We start from the raw sequence: 18,929 nt of genomic DNA on the forward strand, positions 1-18,929 counted from the left end.
GATAGCTTAGTGGTTAAGTGCTTGCCTGTGAAGCCTAAGGACTTCGGTTAAAGGCTCCATTCCCCAGTATCCACATTAGCCAGATGGCATCTGGAGTTCGTATGCAGTGGCTGGAGGCCCTGCGCGCCCTTTCTATCTGCCTCTTTTTCTGTTTGTCACTCTCAAATAAATAAAAATTTAAAAAAACATTACAGGCCATTGCCAAGGCACTTGGTTTCCCACTAGAACTAGAGAGTAAGACCCTTTTGCTGAAAATTCCTCATGCCTGGGCTGCAAAGTCCTGAGAAATCAAGCTGTAGCTGAGGTGGAAACCTTCTCCCTGTTGACTAGCTGTCAGGATGCTTGAAAAAACTTTGCAGTCTGTTCGGGAACAAAAATCTTAACTAGCAGTGGACCCTGCAAGCCTTAAGGCTGGCCAGCCAGGCCAAATGTGCCAACTGTTCCAATAGTGGCATATGTGTTATGGGGGAGACCAACTGCTCTCAAATTGGGTTGGAAACCCACTCTATAGGAGGAAATACATGCCTGGTACTGAAAACCTAATGAAAAGCATAATCCCTGGAGTAACAGCTGTTGTTGTCTGGGTAAATGTACGTCCACCAACCTTTATACCCATTATGTTCACATCTATATATTAATACTATTTTCACTTTTGGTTAGAGAAGCTTTGCTTTTCAGATGGTGGTGACCACTGGGGTGACTCAGATGTCACAATATGCTGAGAAGTGACCCTAGAGTGTTCAGCACTAAGTGAGGTATCTCTACCACATCCTCCAAGGTTCAGGGTCCATGGCAGAAGAGGTGGCAGAAAGAATGTAAGACCAAAGGAAGGGTGGGAGTGCTTACACTGCTGTCTTCTAGACAAAGAATGGCCTGGATATCCATGTCCCTGCAGTGCCTGACACTACCTACACAAGACCCTCATAATAGGAAGATGATGACATCAAAATAGAAGTCTAATTAGAAAGAAGGGATTTAATGGAGGATGGATCTAGGAGGGGAAACCCGGAGGTGGTGGGTGGGAGTTATCATGGCTTATTGTTTGTATTTCTGGAAGCTGTAAATAAAAAATAAATATATAGCCGGGCATGGGGGCGCATGCCTTTAATCCCAGCACTTGGGAGACAGAGATAGGTGGATAGCCATGAGTTCAAGGCCACCCTAAGACTACATAGTGAATTCCAGGTCAGCCAGGACTAGAGCAAGACCCTAACTCAAAAAAAAAACAAAAAAAAAAAACTTACACACACACACACACACACACACACACACACACATACACACACACACACACACATACACACACACACACGTGAATGAAAGAAAAAGAAAATTAAAAGCTCAAGAACAGTATGATTCAGAATCCATAAATACCTTTACCTAAGCTCCCCGTTTCTCCCGCAAATACACCTACCCAAACTCCCTGCTGTTCCTTCCACAAAGATACCAGTCAAATACGGCAATACCCAGTAGCAGCGTCTGTAACGGTCTTGACCCAAGGAGACTGCCCGAAGCATCTGGGATGAGTGAAGGAGCTTTTTGCGAAAGAAGAGTTGCCGCTGGGGAGGCAGTAGAAAAGAAAGACAAATAAAAAACCACTTCAAAGTGACAGTGGGAGAAAGCAATGTTCTCAACTTCCCTATAGAACCGATATCATCTCAGAAAGTGATCAATTCTTGCGGGGGTTTTTGTTTTGTTTTACTTTTATTCATGTTGGGGGGGGGCACACACCAGGGTCTCTTGCCGTTGCAAAAAACTTTATGTGGGTGGCAAGGGAACTGAACCTGGGTCAGCAAGATTTGTAAGGAAGCACCTTTAACCACTGAGCCATCTCCTCAGCCCCATTACGTTTTTGTTTTATTGTTCTGTTTTATTTTTTGGTTTTTCAAGATAGGGTCTTGTCCTAGCCTAGACTGACCTGGAATTCACTATGTAGTCTCAGGGTAACCTCAAACTCAGTGATCCTCCTACCTCTGCCTCCCAAGTGCTGGGATTAAAGGTGTGTGCCACTATACCTGGCCAAAAGATAATCAAGTCTTGCCCAGCCCACACCTCCGAGTCTCAGGAGATTAGAAAAACAGTACCTTACTCAGTTTTTCTATTTGTCGCTCTAACTCTGGAATGCTAGCTGCTGTAGCATCAACCTGGAGAAAAACAAATGAACATTAAGAAAACAGGTGCTATCAGATTCAAGAAAAAGTCATACTCTCTTAGTCCTGCTTTCCATGGTCTTGGACAAGTACCTCTCCATCTCTTCGACTCCTACGGCCATGGACAACTGTTAAAGTCTCCTCCTCTTCTTCCTCTTCCATGCCACTGGTTTCCTCCATGATCCGAGAACTGCGTCTCCGTCCCAGGCCTTCCTCTGAGCCTTCCAACTCAACCTCAGACCGTCCAGTTCGCTTGGCCAGAGCAGTTTTCAGTCTTGAAATAGATAGAGATTAAGGGAAACTATGGTGAGGAACATAATAACCCCCCCCCAAAAAAAAACCACTTAAAATCTAAATAACCCAAAGCCCTGGTAAAGTCCTGAACTCAGTGAAGGGCATCATGTTCCATTCCAGGCAGAATCTTGACTATGCCTCATCCTTTCCTTCTTCTAGCCTCCCTCTGGACTCTATCCTGTTCTGCCCCTACCTCCGGAGCCGGCCTTCAACAATCCACTTGTTTTTCCTGTAGCTGGACATGTTTTCCAGAGTCTTGTCAATCTCACTGCACGAAAATAGAGGATGGGATTTTAGGGGGAAATGGCATTACAAAAAAGGGAGGGGGCAGAAAGATAACCTTAAGGGTTTAAAGGCGTTGTAGTGATTTCCGCCTAGAATCTAGACTAGATGAATGGCAGAGGCTTACATTCTCTCAGAGAGGACACTTAAATTCTGTTACAAGTCACACCAGTATCCTCAGAGCAAGGCAGTAGAGACACATTAACCCCAGGAATTCTGGATAGCTAACCTCCCTCCCCCATCACACTTTCACACAAGACATGGGATAACTATCCCCACCCCAGCCCCTCACTTGATGATGATGGTGGAGCCATTGAGTTCATGCACAAGGAAGGCTAGAACAGCAGCCTTCTGTTGAGGTGGTTGGGCCTGGAAAGGCTGGGTGCGCAGGCTGTCACAGAGAGCTGGTTCCACTCTATATGCCATAAGGAAGCAGCGCAGGATCTCAGATACATTGTCTCTGGTCAGTGGGATCTCAGACACTTTCTCCCCCAAGATCTTTAGGGACTATTTGGAAAAGAGCATAATGAAAATGAAAAGTGAAAGGGGAACAAGTCAAATTGGGTAAACCTGTCAGAGAACTAGAGGGTTAGATAAGACAAGAGGAAAAGATAAAAATTGCTAGGGCAAGATGAAAGACTACAAAGGAAGTGGGAAAAAAAAAGATAGAAGGAAATGAACAGAATTAGACATAAGAAAAAAATAAAAGAAAAATAGAAACAGGAAGCAGCTACATTTCCCTTACTCCTCTGGATTATTTTAGGGAGAAACTTGTAAGTGCTCTCAAGAGAACAAAAGCAACCAAACACTGCCTATCTTAGGTCTAGGAGAGGAGCTTACCTGACAGTAGGAGGGCAAGCCAGGATCATGGAGTGCAGCCTTCAGGAGCTGCACCAGCAGGTCCTGCACTATGCCTGAGCTGTCGCCTTGACACAAGAGTCCCTCTTGCAGGACCCCAAGACTAGGCACATCTTTGGTAGGGTCAAAGCCCAGCACCTTGCCAAAACTGTGCAGAAACTCCACGATAGTCAAGCAATCTGAGAAGGCCTGACTGGGAAGTGCCAAACCAGGGATGGGTTTGAAGTCAGGCAGGGGCTGGAGGGATAAAAGTGGGAAAGCATACTGTTAGATTGATCTGAAGGCAATAGCTTGAGGTTCAGGGGCCCTTCCTTTAAAAAAGAAAGTCCTCAGGCTGGGTCTGGTGGCACACGCCTTTAAAACCAGCACTAGGGAGGCAGAGGTAGAAGGATCACTCTAAGTGTGAGGCCAGCCTAACATTATATAGTGAAATCCAGGTCAGCCTGGGCTAGAGTGAGACCCTACCATAAAAAATCAAAACCAAAAAGCAAGTCCTCAGAACTAGCCCCTTCATGACCCTGGGAATGTTTACTTTGCCCTCGCTACCTGGTGATCAGGCAGACACATATCCTCTGTGGGCTTCTTCATCTCCTCTAAGATCAACTGCTGCCTCTGCCGTTCTTCCAGGCGCCGCTGAATGGCGAGAGTCTTATCTGCTTTACAGGCTGGCTTGCCTTTGGCCATCTCCTCCTTTTCCTTCACTTTTACCTTCTCTTTCTTTTCCCTCTTCACTTTTTCTTTCAGTTTCTCCTGCTTTGTTTTTATCTTTTCCTTTTCCACCTACCCACCCAAAGGAGAGAGAAGAACAAGACAGTGTCAAAGATACCAGTCACTACGTTTCCCAGGTCCTAGTCTGTCCCAAACTTGAAGGCCCATAAATCTACTAAGTAAGATTGGCACATGTCTTGCAAAATCAGTTTGGTGGCTTCAAAATTAGACCTGAGGGACAGGAATGCAGCTCAGGGGTATTACCTACCATAGTGAAAAGTCTTGTGCTTGACACATATCTCACTGGAAAAAAAAAATAGACCTGGCACCTACCTTCAATTTCTTCTTAGTGTCCTTCTGCTTTAAGCTCTTGGTGTCTTGTTTCCTCTTGTTTCTGGCCTGTAAACCATAAGGGAAGTCAGAGTCCTCAAACTCTGAAAGCACCTCTGCTTGGGCTAGGATTAAAAAACAGACAAGGGTGCTGGGGAGGAGAGGTGAGAGATGGGATGATGAGGGGTTGACAATGAGCCAGTTCTCTCACCCTAGAGATGCCCACATTATTCTTCAACAAGCCCCATTCTCTAAACCAAACCCAAGAAATTCAGGGAAATAAATGTGTGCTACTACCTAGGGGGTGGCAAATGTGGGACATGGAAAAAAGTAAGAGCACACTGTAGGAAAAGTTACCCATTGAGAAAAGCTAGTCCACTAATGTCCCTCACCTGCCCTTGGACAGGAGCCTGACACTCTCCCCGCTGTACCTTCTGCCTTATCTTCTTTTTGTTTTTACTCATCTTTGCTTTATCCTCCTCATTCAGTGCTTCTGTGAAGGTAGAAAGCAAAGTGAAATCAGTGAGGCAGAAAAACATGCTGGCATCCATGGTAGCACATGCCCATCACAAAAGTGGCTTCCCTCAAAGCTCCATGAATAATATCGATCTATTTTCCCTTGACGCAAGGTCTCACTCTAATCCAGGATAACCTGAAACTTACTCTGTAGCTCAGGCTAGCTTCAAACTCATTGCTATCCTACCTCTGTGTCTCAAATGCTGGGATTCAAGGTGTGTACCACCATGCCTGGCGTGCTGTTTTATTTATTTGTTTATTTTGTTTTTTTGAGGTAGGGTCTTGCTCTAGCTCAGGCTGACCAGGAATTCACTATGTAGTCTTAGGCTAGCTTCCAACTCATAGCAATCCTACCATTGCCACCTCAGAGCTGGGATTAAAGTCGTGCACCACCACACCTGCCTTTTTTTTTTTCCCCGAGATAGGCTCTCACTATAGCCCAGTCTGACCTGGAATTCACTATGTAGTCTCAGGGTGGCCTCGAACTCACAGTGATCCTCCTATCTCTGCCTCCCAAGTGCTGGGATTAAAGGTGTATGCCACCATACCCTGCACAACTTGCATTTTTTTTTTACACCCTAAATTTTGAAAAATATATTTTATTTATTTGAAGCCAGGAGTGGTGGCACACACCTTTAATCCCAGCACTTGGGAGGCAGAGGTAGGACAATCACCATAAATTCGAAGCCACCCTGAGACTACATAGTGAATTCCTGGTCAGCCTGAGCTAGAGTGAGATCCCACCTCAACCCCCCCTCAACATTTTTATTTATTTGCAAGCAGGGGTTGGGGGAGAAAACGGGGGGGGGGGGTAAAGAGGGAGGGAGGGAGAGAGAGAGAAAAAAAAGAGAAGGAAATATGGGCATGCCAGGGCCTCTAGCCACTGAAAATGAACTCCAAATGCATGTGTCACTTTGTGCAGACAGCTCTATATAAGTGCTGGGGAACTAAACCTAGGTTGTTAGGTCTTGCAGGCAAGTGCCTTAATAACTAAGCCAGCTATCCAGCCCTATTGTTGTTTGAAAAATACATAATAAGGGCTGGAGAGATGGCTTAGCGGTTAAGCGCTTGCCTGTGAAGCCTAAGGACCCCGGTTCGAGGCTCGGTTCCCCAGGTCCCACGTTAGCCAGATGCACAAGGGGGCGCACGCGACTGGAGTTCGTTTGCAGAGGCTGGAAGCCCTGGCGCGCCCATTCTCTCTCTCTCTCTCCCTCTATCTGTCTTTCTCTCTGTGTCTGTCACTCTCAAATAAATAAATACATAATAAAATGCTGTGGAGAGGCATCTGACATGGGGTTTGTACAAATAACTCAAATTGTATCTCTACCCCAGAAACAGCAGTCCCTGACTCAAACCAGACTGTTCTAGAAGTGGGCCCAACTGATGAAAAGGAGGCCACATTTCGTCTGTTTCTCAGGCCACCTGACAAGAGTAGCAATGCACAGACTGATTTTAGGGCAGAGTTGAGAAAGGAAACAGAAAGCCAAACTTGCCAAGGAAAGACAGTAGTTGGTAGCACTGAGAAGCTAGAGTGTCAAGAAATAAAAAAAACAGGTAATAAATGGACACTTTAAAGAGTCACATCCATACTGATAGTAGCTAGTATTTGTACTCAGCTCCTATGGCTACCAAAAGATTGAAATTTCCTCCTTCTGGAAAACTTGCTTTTGAGGTAGGGCCTCACTCTAGCCCAGGATAACCTGGACTTACTCTGTAGTCTCAGGCTGGTCTTGCAATCCTCTTACCACCTCTGCCTCTTGAGTGCTGATATTAAAGGTATGCCCTACTACAACCAGCAAGACTGAATATTAAAGTATAAAGAATTAAGTGCAAATGGATTAAAGACCTTAACATCAGACCTGAAACTCTGAAACTGCTAGAGGAAAAAGTAGGGGAAACCCTTCAACATATTGGTCTTGGCAAAAACTTTCTGAATACAACAACCCTAATTGCTCCGGCAACAAAACCACAGATTAATCACTGGGACCTCATGAAATTACAAAGATTTTGCACTGCAAAGGACACAGTGAGAAAAGCAAAAAGGCAACCTACAGAATGGGAAAAAATCTTTGCCAGCTATGTATCTGACAGAGGATTAATATCTAGGATATACAAAGAACACAAGAAGTTACCTGACAGGGGAGATACCATGATCACGAAGAAGTTAAATAATAAGAAGTCAAACAAGCCAATTAAAAAATGGGCTATGAGCTGGGCATGGTGGCACACACCTTTAATCCCAGCACTGGGAGACAGAGGTAGGAGGATCGCCGAGTTCAAAGCCACCCTGAGAATACATAGTGAATTCCAGGTCAGCCTGAGCTAGAGTGAGACCCTACCTTAGAACCGCCCCCCCCCCAAAAAAAAAGGGCTATGGAGCTAAATAGAGAGTTCTCAAAAGAAGAAATACAAATGGCATATAAGCATCTAAAAAAAAATGTTCTATATCCCTAGTCACCAGGGAAATGCATATTAAAACTACATTGAGGGCTGGAGAGATGGCTTAGCGGTTAAGCGCTTGCCTGTGAAGCCTGAGGACCCCGGTTCGAGGCTCGGTTCCCCAGGTCCCACGTTAGCCAGATGCACAAGGGGGCGCACACGTCTGGAGTTCGTGTGCAGAGGCTGGAAGCCCTGGCGTGCCCATTCTCTCTCTCTCCCTCTATCTGTCTTTCTTTCTGTGTCTGTCGCTCTCAAATAAATAAAAAATTTTTTAAAAAATTAAAAAAAAAAACAAAACTACATTGAGATTCCATCTCACTCCTGTCAGATTGGCTACCATTATGAAAACAAATGATCATAAATGCTGGCGGGGATGTGGAAAAAGAGGAACCCTTCTACACTGTTGGTGGGAATGCAATCTGGTCCAGCCATTGTGGAAATCAGTGTGGACGTTCCTAAGACAGCTAAAAATTGATCTACCATATGACCCAGCTATAGCACTCCTAGGCATATATCCTAAGAACTTACCCTACTTCCTTAGAAGTACATGCTCAACCATGCTTATTGCTGCTTAATTCATAATAGCTGGGAAATGGAACCAGCCTAGATGTCCCTCAACTGATGAGTAGATAATGAAGATATGGCACATTTACACAATGGAGTTCTACTCAGCAGTAAAGAAAAATGAAGTTATGAAATTTGCAGAAAAATGGATGGATCTGGAAAGGGTTATACTAAGTGAGGTAACCCAGGCCCAGAAAGCCAAGCGCCACATGTTCTCCCTCATATGTGGATCCTAGCTACAGATGATTGGGCTTCTGTGTGAGAACGAAAAAACTCAGTAGCAGAGGCCAGTAAGTTAAAAAGAAGATATAAAGGGAAGAGAAAGGAAGGGAGGAGGGTACTTAATAGGTTGGTATTGTATATATGTAAGTAGAAGAATAGATTAGCGGGGGTGAAAAGGCCCAAAGTGAGGTCAGGGGAAGAGATTGAGTAAAGGAAAGGTGGAGGGAGGGCTAATCAAAATCTAAGAGGATGCAAATAAATCTCATGGAATCCTCCAGTTTCAGACAAGGGAACACTCAGGAGCCATAGATCATTGTTAGAAAATTTTCAATGCCAGGGATGGGATGCCTCCAGTGAGTTGTTGGCCAGGGAGGTCCCTGATGCCCCCAAAACATTATAGGCCATTGCCAAGGCCCTTGGTTTCCCACCAGGAATAGATGATAAGACCCTACTGCTGAAGACTCCACATACTTGGGCTGCAAGGACACTGAGAAATACTGCTGGAACTGAGCTGATAACCTCCTCCATGAAGACCAGCTGACAGAAAGCTGGAAGAAGCCATTCTACATGTAGTTCAATGGGAGAAAGAGATACCACCAGTGAAGATACTCAACAGTGGACACTGCAAGCCTTATAATTGGCCAGCCAGGTCAAATGAGTTAACAGGTGCAATAGTGGCACGTCTGTCATGGTGGAAACCAAATGCCCTCCAATTGGACTGGAGGCCCGCTCATGGGGAGAAACACATCCCTGATACTGAAAACTTAAAACAGGGGTAGTCATGAGCCTTAGGGGTGTAACACCTGCTGATGTCTGGAAAAATTTATATACTATGCTTATCAAAACTCCCCAGTAAGCACTTCTCTTAATATTTATACCCTTTTATTAATGCTACTCTCACTTTGGGTAGAGAATCTTCTCTTTTCACATGGCAGTGACTTTGGGATGACTCAGAAGGTATCACAGTGCTGGAAAAGATGTGACTGGAGTACTGAGTAACATCTCGATCACACCTTCCAAGGCTCAGGGTCTAATGGGGAAGAGGTGGCAGAAAGAATGTAAGAGCCAAAGGAAGGGTAGGACTCCTTACAACGTGCTCCCTCCAGACATAAAATGGCCTGGATATCCATGACCTCATAGTGCCTGACACTACCTACACAAGACCATCATAAGAGGAGGAAAAGATCATGACATCAAAATAAAAGACACTGATTGATATGGGGAGGGAATATGATGGAGAATTGAATTTCAAAGGGGAAAGTGGGGGAAGGGGGGTATTACCATGGGATACTTTTTATAATCATGGAAAATGTTAATTAAAATTGAGAAAAAATTAAAAAACCAGAGTAAATATAGTATTTAATTTTTTAAAAACTCAGATACTTTCCTGCCTTTCTATCCCACTAAAGTAGTGCTAAACATCTACTAAAATCAGATGTGACTTTGAAATTGTCACAACAGTGGAAATGAGGAAGAGAAAAGTATGTCAATGAAATCAGTGTAAGTAAGGATTGACAAAAGGGTAAGAAAGGGCATGTGAGTCAGGTGTACTCAGGAGACTAAAATAGAAGGACCACCATGAGTTAGAGGTCAGCCTGGGCTAGAGTGAGATGCTGACTCAAAAAAAGAAAGAAAGAAAGAAAGAGCTGGACTGGAGGGATGGCTTAGCCATTAAGGCATTTGTTTGCAAAGCCAAAGAACTCAGGTTCGATTCCCCAGGACCCATGCTAGGCAAATGCACAAGATGGCACGTGTCTGCAGTTCATTTGCAGCAGGCCCTGATGCACCCATTCTCTCTCTCTCCCTCCCTCCCCTCCTCTTAAAAAAAAAAAACGAAAGAAAAAAGCTGGGCATGGGGGGCACATGCCTTTAATCCCAGCACTCAGTAGGCAGAGGTAGGAGGATCACTATGAGTTCAAGGCCACCCTGAGACTACATAGTGAATTCCAGGTCAGCCTGGGCTAGAGTGAGACCCTACCTCAAAAACAAAAGGAAAGGGCATGTAAGTCATCTCCTTTGGACCATATAATACTGCATCTGAGCTGAGCATGGTGGTGAACACCTTTAATCCCAGCACTTTGGAGGGAGAGATAGGAGGATCACCATGAGTTCGAGGCCACTGTAACACTACATAGTAAATGACAGGTCAATTTGAGCTAGAGTGAGACTCTACACTAGAAAAAACAAACAAACAAAAAAGTACTGCATCTGGGAATAGACCAAGATTTATTAGTAAAAGCAACTAAAAGGAAGAAGTTGGCTACACAATGACCACCAAAGTGCTATGACCCTGATCCTGCCCTCCAAGGAGGAGAAGCTGATTAAAGACTGTCCAGATGTCAGCCACACTCCTAGGAAAGCCAGACATTAGCAATTAAGCCACATTTCAGCTATCTCATGAAGAGGCAGTATTCCTAAGTAAAAAATACCATTGTACCTTGGACTTCTGGTTTCTTTAGGAGATGGTTGTCTGTCTTATTCGATAGCTCAGGGATTTTGACCTTAGGTGGCCGACCTCGGCCCCGTTTTACTTTGGGAATTTCCTTGGCCTTAGCCTTCTCATTGTTTCGAGGTCGGCCCCGTTTGCCGGTAATTGCTTGAATCCTGGATGGAATCTCCTCTGCTGAGAGCTGGACCCATTGCAAACCCTAAAGTACCAAGGAAGACTGTGTTAATAGTGAGAGATTCAGTGCAGGCCATCAGGCCCTCTGAACCACTCAAGGCTCCCTAAATCAGCAAACCCCACAAGAGAAATCTACAGCTTATTCGTCAACTATTTTCAGAAACAAAAGCTTCCTTGGACCAGCACCTCTGGTGTGTCTCTCTCTTCATAGAAATCTCCAACAGGCATTCGGGGACTGAAGCTGAAGTGCTCACGGCGAACACTGTGTACCACATTGCGGCTCAGGTACTGAGAGGAGAAAATAAAGTGGCATTAATGAAGCAGTAGCCCTACCAGATCTTTGGCCAGCAAGGGCACAAGCAGAACAAATCCCAAAGTAGATAATGTCAGCCTGCTATCCCAGGATCGTATTCCAAGAATCTGTACTTCCTTTAAAAATATCCACAAATAGGGCTGGAGAGAGACGGCTTAGTAGTTAAGGTGCTTTCCTGTGAAGCCTAAGAACCAGTTTTCATTCCCCGGTACCCAGGTAAGCCAGATGCACAAGGTGGCACATACATCTGGAGTTCACAGGCCCTGACACACCCATTTCTCTCTCTGTCCTCCATAAATAAATATATGTATATATATATGTATAATTTTTTTAAAACCAACACCCACAAATAGGCTAGAGAAATAGCTTAGCAGTTAAGGTACTTAACTGCAAAGCCTGCTGGAAAGGGTTCAATTTCTCAGTTTTCACATAAAGCCAGGTGATCAAAATGGCTCATGCACCTGGAGTTAGTTTGCTGCAGTGCATGCATCTGTGCACACACATACACTTACTCTCTCCTCTCAGTTCTCAAATAAATCAATAAAATATTAAAATGAGGGGCTGGAGAAATGTTTTAGCGGTTAAGGCATTTGCCTGCAAAACTAAAGGATCCCAGTTCAACTCTTTAGGACCCACATAAGCCAGATGCACAAGGAGGCACATGCATCGGGAGTTCGTTTGCAGTGGCTGGAAGCCCTGGCATGCCCACTCATTCTCTCTCTCAAATAAATAAATAAAATATATTTTAAAATGAAAATGAAAACACCACAAATGCTGTATTACCTTAATAACCTCTGGAAATTGTTTCATCCTTTTCCCACAAGGACCGTAATACCAGGTCTCTCCCTGCCACCGGTGACTGCCCTTCTTGATGCGCACTTCTCTCCGCCACCTGCCACAGAAGCACATGGGCCCTGCCACCAGGTCACACCCCTACCCACCCATGCCACCCAGGAGCCAAGCCCACTGAGCAGATGACCCTCCCACATCTACCTCACTAGTCCTGCATACACACAATCCTACATGTAAAATTAGCATGATGCACATGAGCTTAACCAGTAGGCAGACTTGAACTCCAGCAAATACCTCAGGAGTAAAGCAATATATACTAAACTGCACAATCCTACAAAAAAAAAAAAATAAATAAAAAATAAAAATCCACCTCTTTTTTTTACAAAATTCCTGAGATAAGCAGCCATAAACCCCTTCCTGACACCATTTAGGGTAATTACTGCGTTTTCAGGAATAATAATAAAGACCTAAGGGAATAAAGGCCAAAGATAGGAGGTAAGGAGAAGAGTGAACTTAGCTGTTGACTCACGAAATGACTCAGGACTCCAGGATTTGGTTAGGAACTCTATGTTCCAAGCACTGGATTGGAAAAGTGACCCTGATCTTTCTCTCAAATACTTAAGTAGTACTCGGATTTGGTGACCTAGAATGGTTGAGATAGGGAAGATCTAGGAAGACAGTTGCCTCCACCTAGTTTGGTCATTCAATTAAGTTACTGTTTCAGAGCTTAACTCTGTAAAGGACATTAAAAAAGAAACTAGGGTTGGAGAGATGGCGTAGCGGTTAAGGGGCTTGCCTGCAAAGCCTATGGACTCATGTTCAACTCTCCAGGTCCCACATAAGCCAGACCTACAGTGACACAAGTGGACAAGGTCACACATGTGCACAAGGGGAAGCACACATCTGGAGTTCAATTGCAGTGGCTGGAGGCCCTGACCAATTCTCTCACCTCCTTTTTTTTCCCTCCTTTTTTTGGTTTTTCAAGGTAGGGTCTCACTCTGGTCCAGGCTGACCTAGAATAAACTATGTAGTACAGGGTGGCCTCAAACTCTCAGTGATCCTCCTACCTCTGCCTCCCGAGTGCTGGGATTAAAGGCGCGCACCACCACACCCGTCCAATTCTCTCACTCTTGCATTAAAGGGGGGGGGGCAGTCTGTTGGCTTTGCCTCAAAAAGAAAGAAAAAAAAAAAACCCAACTACACAAAACCACCTGATTTGTTAGTAATAAGCCCGCTCTCGATTCATTATTATACCTTCTCTTTGACAACAGGACAATCTAGCTAGTTGGGATAGCAGAGCCTTAGTTTGAGAAATCAAATAGGTGGCACTCCTTGATCAAGACTCAGTCACCATAAGAAGGTAGGAAGAGGGCTAGAGAGATGGCTCAATGGTTAAGGTGCTTGCTTGCAAAGACTAAGGACCCAAGTTCAGTTCCCCAGTACCCAGGTAGAGCCAGATGCACAGGGTTTCACATGCATCTGGAGTTCATATGCAGTGGTTAGAGGCCTTGGCATGCCCATTCTCTCTCTACCTACCTCTTTCTCTCTCTTAAATAAATTAATAAAATTTAAAAAGGATGTAGGAAGAGGGCTGGAGAGATGGCTTAGCGGTTAAGGCACTTGCCTGCAAAGCCAAAGGACTCAGGTTCAATTCCCCAGGAACCACATAAGCCAGATGCATAAGATGGAGCATGCATCTGGAGTTTGTTTGCATTGGCAGGAGGCCCTGGTGTGCCCATTCTCTCTCTCATTCCCTTCTCTTTCTCTGCCTCTTTCTCTCTCAAATAAATAAAAATATATAAAAAACTGTCTAAAAATACTATATAAAAAAGAATGTAGGAAGAGATAAGGGAAAAATAAGATTGGGGAAAAACCAAGTGATCTCAGGAATATTGTGTTAAAGAACATTATGATTATAGACAACTGTCCTATAATCTACTACTTTATAGCCCTTTTCTCTCCACTTCAAATGAAGAACTCCTTTTTTCCTCAAGGCATGCATTAATCTTGTCAAGGTCAATGCACATAGCAATCTAGAGCATTTACCCATGCTGGAGGGGAAGACGAACTTCCTCTGGGGTAGCAATACGTCTCTTCAGGACATCACCTTCAGAGGAAGACCAGACACACCAAGACAAGAAATTAAGCAAAATAGTGAAATCACAGGTTAGTGGGGAAAAGCTGAATGCAACACGGGCATAAATCTTTGTTGGAACCAAGGAGTAGTACAACAGAATCTGGATACTTACCACTACCACAAGTGGGGGTTCCTTCTCCAGTGATCTCTTGCAGGTCAGCAGAAGCTTCAGGTAAGCAGCTGACAGCTTTATTTGCTGGGGGGGCTATTGGGAAGGCAGCTGCTGGAGAAGTTACAGGGAAAGCCTGTGGGGAGGTCACTGGAGCTGTCAAGGAGACTGAGGGGAGGGCTGCTGAGGAATTTGGAGAAATTGCTGGGGGGAAAAGGAGGGAAGCTCCTGGAGAAACTGCTGGGGAGACTTCTGGAGAGATTTCTGTGGAAGCAGCCAATGAGGCTGTTGGGGAGACTACTGGATGTAACTGAATAGTGGTTGACTGCTCAGGGGCTGGCTGGGTCAGGGGAGGTGGGAAGTCTGAAGCTTGAGTCTCCATTTCTTCCTGCTCAGAGTCACTGCCATTATTCAGGTCAAAGCTGTTATCTAAAATTCAAAGGGATAGTGTAGGTAAAGGAAACATGGCATCATATAAAAGAGAATCTAGTCAGTCAAGCCTAGACTAAGTTTTTACTTAAGAAAACTTAGCTCTGGGGGCTACAGATATTGCTCAGCGGTAAAGGTGCTTGTTTGCAAAGCCTGCTAGCCTGGGTTCAATCCCCCCAGACACCCATATAAAGCTAGACATAAGTGGCACATGCATCAGGCATTTATTTGCAGAGATAAGAAACCCTGCTATGAAATAAAACATGGCCTTAACAAAGTTGTTTGTGTTATTGTACAATTTGAAAATTATGTCAGGACATACCCTATAGAATTACTAACCTCACTGCCCCTTGTAGAATATGTATTCATCATTCTACATTAAAGAAAATAATGGTTCTTACTGGAATGTCTAGGCACTGTACAGTTATATACCTTGGTCATTGTATTGTACCAGTGAAATGCCAAATTTGAAAGGCCTGTACTGCAATTTTATATGTCAGAATATTGCCTGTGACTCTAATATGCACCTCAAGATTTTAAGGAGATAATGTTTTTCGAGAGAATTTCTGCTTCCACTATAGGAAATATACATAAATGTAAAATACTGAAAAAAAGTGAAAGTAGTGTATTTTAAAGTAACTACACTTCTGAATTTATTTTTCATATTCTATAGTTGGTATGACTTAAATGAATTGCTGGCGTGTGGGTAGTGAGTGTACTTATTTTAAATGTTTTGATTCTGTTATATTTTCATTAAGTTTTTAAAAAATTAAATTGGATATAAAACTGTAAAAAAAAGAAACCCTGCTATGACTATACACACATAAATAAATAAGTTAATTAAAAAAATTAAATTAGCTCTAGATTCCTCCAATTAAGGACAAACATTTTTGAAGGTTAAAAGGCAAAGCTAGGGGCTAGAGAGATGGCTCAGCAGTTAAGGCGCTTGCCAGCAAAACCAAAGGACCACACGCACAAAGTGGCACATGCAACTGGAGTTCATTTGCAGTGGCTGGAGGCCCTGAAGTTCTCATTCTCTCTATCTGCTCTTTCTCTCTCTAATAAATAAATATTTCTTTAAAAGGGGGGGTGGGCAAAGCTAGACCAGGCATAATGGTGCATGCCTTTAATCCCAGCCCTAGGGAGGCAGAGGTTAGGATGATCACCATGATCACCGTGAGTTCAAGGCCAGTCTGAGACTACATAATGAATTCCAGGTCAGCCTGGGCTAGAGTGAGACCCTATCTTGAAAAAAAAAACAAAAAAAAAAAAAAAAAACCAAAAAAAAGGCAAAGCTGTTGTTGTTATTGTATAAATAGCTTTTACTTGGAAACAGAAAGGTCTCTAATCCTTTTCCTTGCAAATTCCAACTTTCACAAGTGTTTTTCCACTTGGTGGCTTGTGCCTTTTTAATTCTCACCATATGCTATCCTACAGCCTCAACACCCAGCAAGGTACTCTTATATACTTCACACACCTAAGGGCTTAAACTGTGGAACTTATTTTCTCACGTTTTTGCAAGTCAAGGACTTTATTTGTCCTACCTCTGTTCTCTTACCTTGTAAGACAGACTCTCCTAAAACAGGTGGAGAGGTGGGACTGGCAAAGATAGAAGCTGATGTTTGACTATCATCTGCCAGGAGGCTGAAGGCAGTAGCATTATTGAGGGAAGGGCACTCAAGGGCAGAGATTACAGGGTTGTCCTCAAGAGGCAGCTTGTCCTCTGCATCCATCAGCTCTGTGTCATCTATACCATAAAGTCCTCTACTCACTGGCTCTGTTTATGAAGGTGAAAACAATTCAGAAAGAAGAAAATTTAAAAAACCAGCAAGATTTCTTTTTTGAAATGAAATGTTGGCCAATAAATATCCAATTCCAGTTTCATAGTGTGATTTGGAGTTAGAGAAGATGCAAAAGGATCTTACCTACAGCACAAACTGGCATCAAATTCATAATCCTCCTGACTCAGCTACCCCACCCAGGAAGATTCCAGTATTAAATTAGGGAAAATGTCTAGCACTCTAAAAGTGTCATTATGTTATGACTGCAAAAATGAAGGGAAAGTATTGACTATGTATCTACTCATAGATCTTTGCAAAAATATAGCACTTAGCCAGGAGTGGTGCCACACACCTTTAATCCCAGCACTTGGGAGACAGAGGTAGGAGGATCACCATGAGTTCAAGGCCACCCTGAGACTACATAATGAATTCCAGGTCAGCCTGGGCTAGAGTGAGACCCTACTTCGAAAAACAAAAACAAAAAAAGCATTTATCATAAAATAAGCATTTTTATATTTCAATGGAGAAAAATTTATTGTTCATTTGCAAATGATTATTTTCTAGTTAGTTAGAACCCAAAACCCAACCCAACATATGTGGTAGGTAGTTACATCCCTATTCAGGGAATTATTACAGCCCAGGGCTCTTGGCCAAATGGAACAATGGGAAAGAACCTGGGAAATGAACCAATTTAGCTCAGACTACATTTGGTACAGGATTATCTACAAACCCCAAACCCCAGATTTACTAATACCCTCCCTGATTTATCTTTTCCTAGAAGTAGGAGCTGGCTACCCTAAGTAAATGAAAGGGATATAGTCCTCCAAGCCCACCTGGTGCCAGAGAGTCAAAGGGCTCAAGAGAGTCTTCACTGAGGATTGGAGTGTCTTCCAGTTGATCAGGAAGACGTGAAGGATCATCTAAACAGCTCACTGTAGGGTCAGGGACCAGGACTGAGACTTCTTGGTGTAATGACTCCACAGAGGGGACAGAATCATTGTAGCCACACATCTTTAGTTCTACATAATCCCAGGAGAGAACACAAGATAAAACTGATGCTTTTCAGGCTGGCAAAATGGCTCAGTGGTTAAAGACACTTGCTTACAAAACATGATAGCCTGAGTTCCATTCCCCAGTACCCACATAAAGCCAGATGCACAAAGTGGCACATGCTTCTTGCAGCAGCTGGAGGATCTGTCATACCCATTCATTCTTATTCTTTCTCTCTCCTTCCCCCCATGTAAATAAATAATTTTTTTAAAAGATGCTTTCAATTTAACTCTAGTAAGCAGTTAATCTTTGCTAGCAAGATGTTTATGTAACCGTCATCAGAAGCCTGCAGGGTACTTTACCTAAGTTTGTCTCTTTCTCTCTAACATTCATTCTTACACTTAAAGTCTATGTTAAGGGCTAGACAGATGGCTTAGCAGTTAAGGCATTTGCCTGCAAAGCCAAAGGACCTCGGTTCAATCTCCAGGACCCATGTAAGCCAGATACTCAAGGGCACTCATGCATCTGGAGTTCATCTTCAGTGGCTGGAGGCCCTGGTCCTCTCTCTCTCAAATAAATAAATAATATTTTTAAAAAATCTATGTTAAAACCTTTGGGGGCTAGAGAGATGGCTTAGCAATTAAGGCGCTTGCCTGCAAAGCCAAAGGACCCAGGTTCAATTCCCCAGGACCCATGTAAGCCAGATGAACAAGGGGCACCTAAGTCTGGAATTCATTTGCAGTGGCTGGATGCCTTGGCACACCCATTCTCTTTCTCTCATTCTACTTGTTTCTTTCCCTTTCTCTAAAATAAATAATAAAAACTAAAGTATTAAAAAAAAATAAAACCTGGGGCTGGAGAGATGGCTTAGCCATTAAGGCATTTGCCTATAAAGCCAAGGACCCAGGTTCGACTCCCCAGGACCCATGTAAGCCAGATGCCCAAGGGGCACACGTGTCTGGAGTTCATTTGTAGTGGCTAGAGGCCCTGGCATGTCCATTCTCTCTCTTCTCTCTCTGCTTGCAAATAAATAAATAAAACCTTTTGGAGCTGGGGAGACGGCTCAACAGGTAAGAGTCCTTGCAGTGTAAGCATGAGGCCCTAAGACCATCCCGGTTTGGTCCAAGCACCCACAGAAAATTACTTGGGTGTGGCCACACACATCTATAACTCCAGTCTTATGGGGAGCCAAAGACTGGAGAATTGGTGAGGCTTGCTGGTTAGCTAGTTTGATCAAAAAGCAGCAAGCAGCTCAGGGTTTAAAGAGAGACTCTGCCTCAAGAAAACACACAGATGAGTGACATACAACGTTCTCTGGCCTCTACGTCACACAGGAGGCATGCCCATTTGCACACACGTGCATACACTACACACAGGCAACAAAACAAACAA

General features: G+C 43.8%; 1 protein-coding gene across 6 annotated transcripts in view; it reads right to left on the minus strand.

The window, feature by feature from the left end:
* The window catches only part of Baz2a (bromodomain adjacent to zinc finger domain 2A), a 55,716-nt gene that overhangs the window by 11,484 nt on the left and 25,303 nt on the right, over positions 1-18,929 (minus strand). For 5 of the 6 annotated variants that reach the window (XM_045152597.1, XM_045152595.1, XM_045152594.1 and 2 more), the window contains 16 exons: positions 17,381-17,566; positions 16,325-16,543; positions 14,341-14,766; positions 14,138-14,198; positions 12,083-12,191; positions 11,173-11,274; positions 10,801-11,011; positions 5,015-5,115; positions 4,626-4,691; positions 4,131-4,364; positions 3,567-3,821; positions 3,019-3,233; positions 2,638-2,712; positions 2,244-2,424; positions 2,085-2,144; positions 1,415-1,559 (listed from right to left, as the gene is read on the minus strand). In XM_045152597.1, coding sequence (XP_045008532.1) covers positions 1,415-1,559; positions 2,085-2,144; positions 2,244-2,424; positions 2,638-2,712; positions 3,019-3,233; positions 3,567-3,821; positions 4,131-4,364; positions 4,626-4,691; positions 5,015-5,115; positions 10,801-11,011; positions 11,173-11,274; positions 12,083-12,191; positions 14,138-14,198; positions 14,341-14,766; positions 16,325-16,543; positions 17,381-17,566 — 2,646 coding nt within the window. The remainder of the gene's footprint in view (positions 1-1,414; positions 1,560-2,084; positions 2,145-2,243; positions 2,425-2,637; positions 2,713-3,018; positions 3,234-3,566; positions 3,822-4,130; positions 4,365-4,625; positions 4,692-5,014; positions 5,116-10,800; positions 11,012-11,172; positions 11,275-12,082; positions 12,192-14,137; positions 14,199-14,340; positions 14,767-16,324; positions 16,544-17,380; positions 17,567-18,929) is intronic. The other variant, XM_045152599.1, reaches the window with a different exon arrangement.

This window comes from Jaculus jaculus, chromosome 6 (assembly GCF_020740685.1).
Source record: "Jaculus jaculus isolate mJacJac1 chromosome 6, mJacJac1.mat.Y.cur, whole genome shotgun sequence".
Taxonomy (NCBI): domain Eukaryota; kingdom Metazoa; phylum Chordata; class Mammalia; order Rodentia; family Dipodidae; genus Jaculus; species Jaculus jaculus.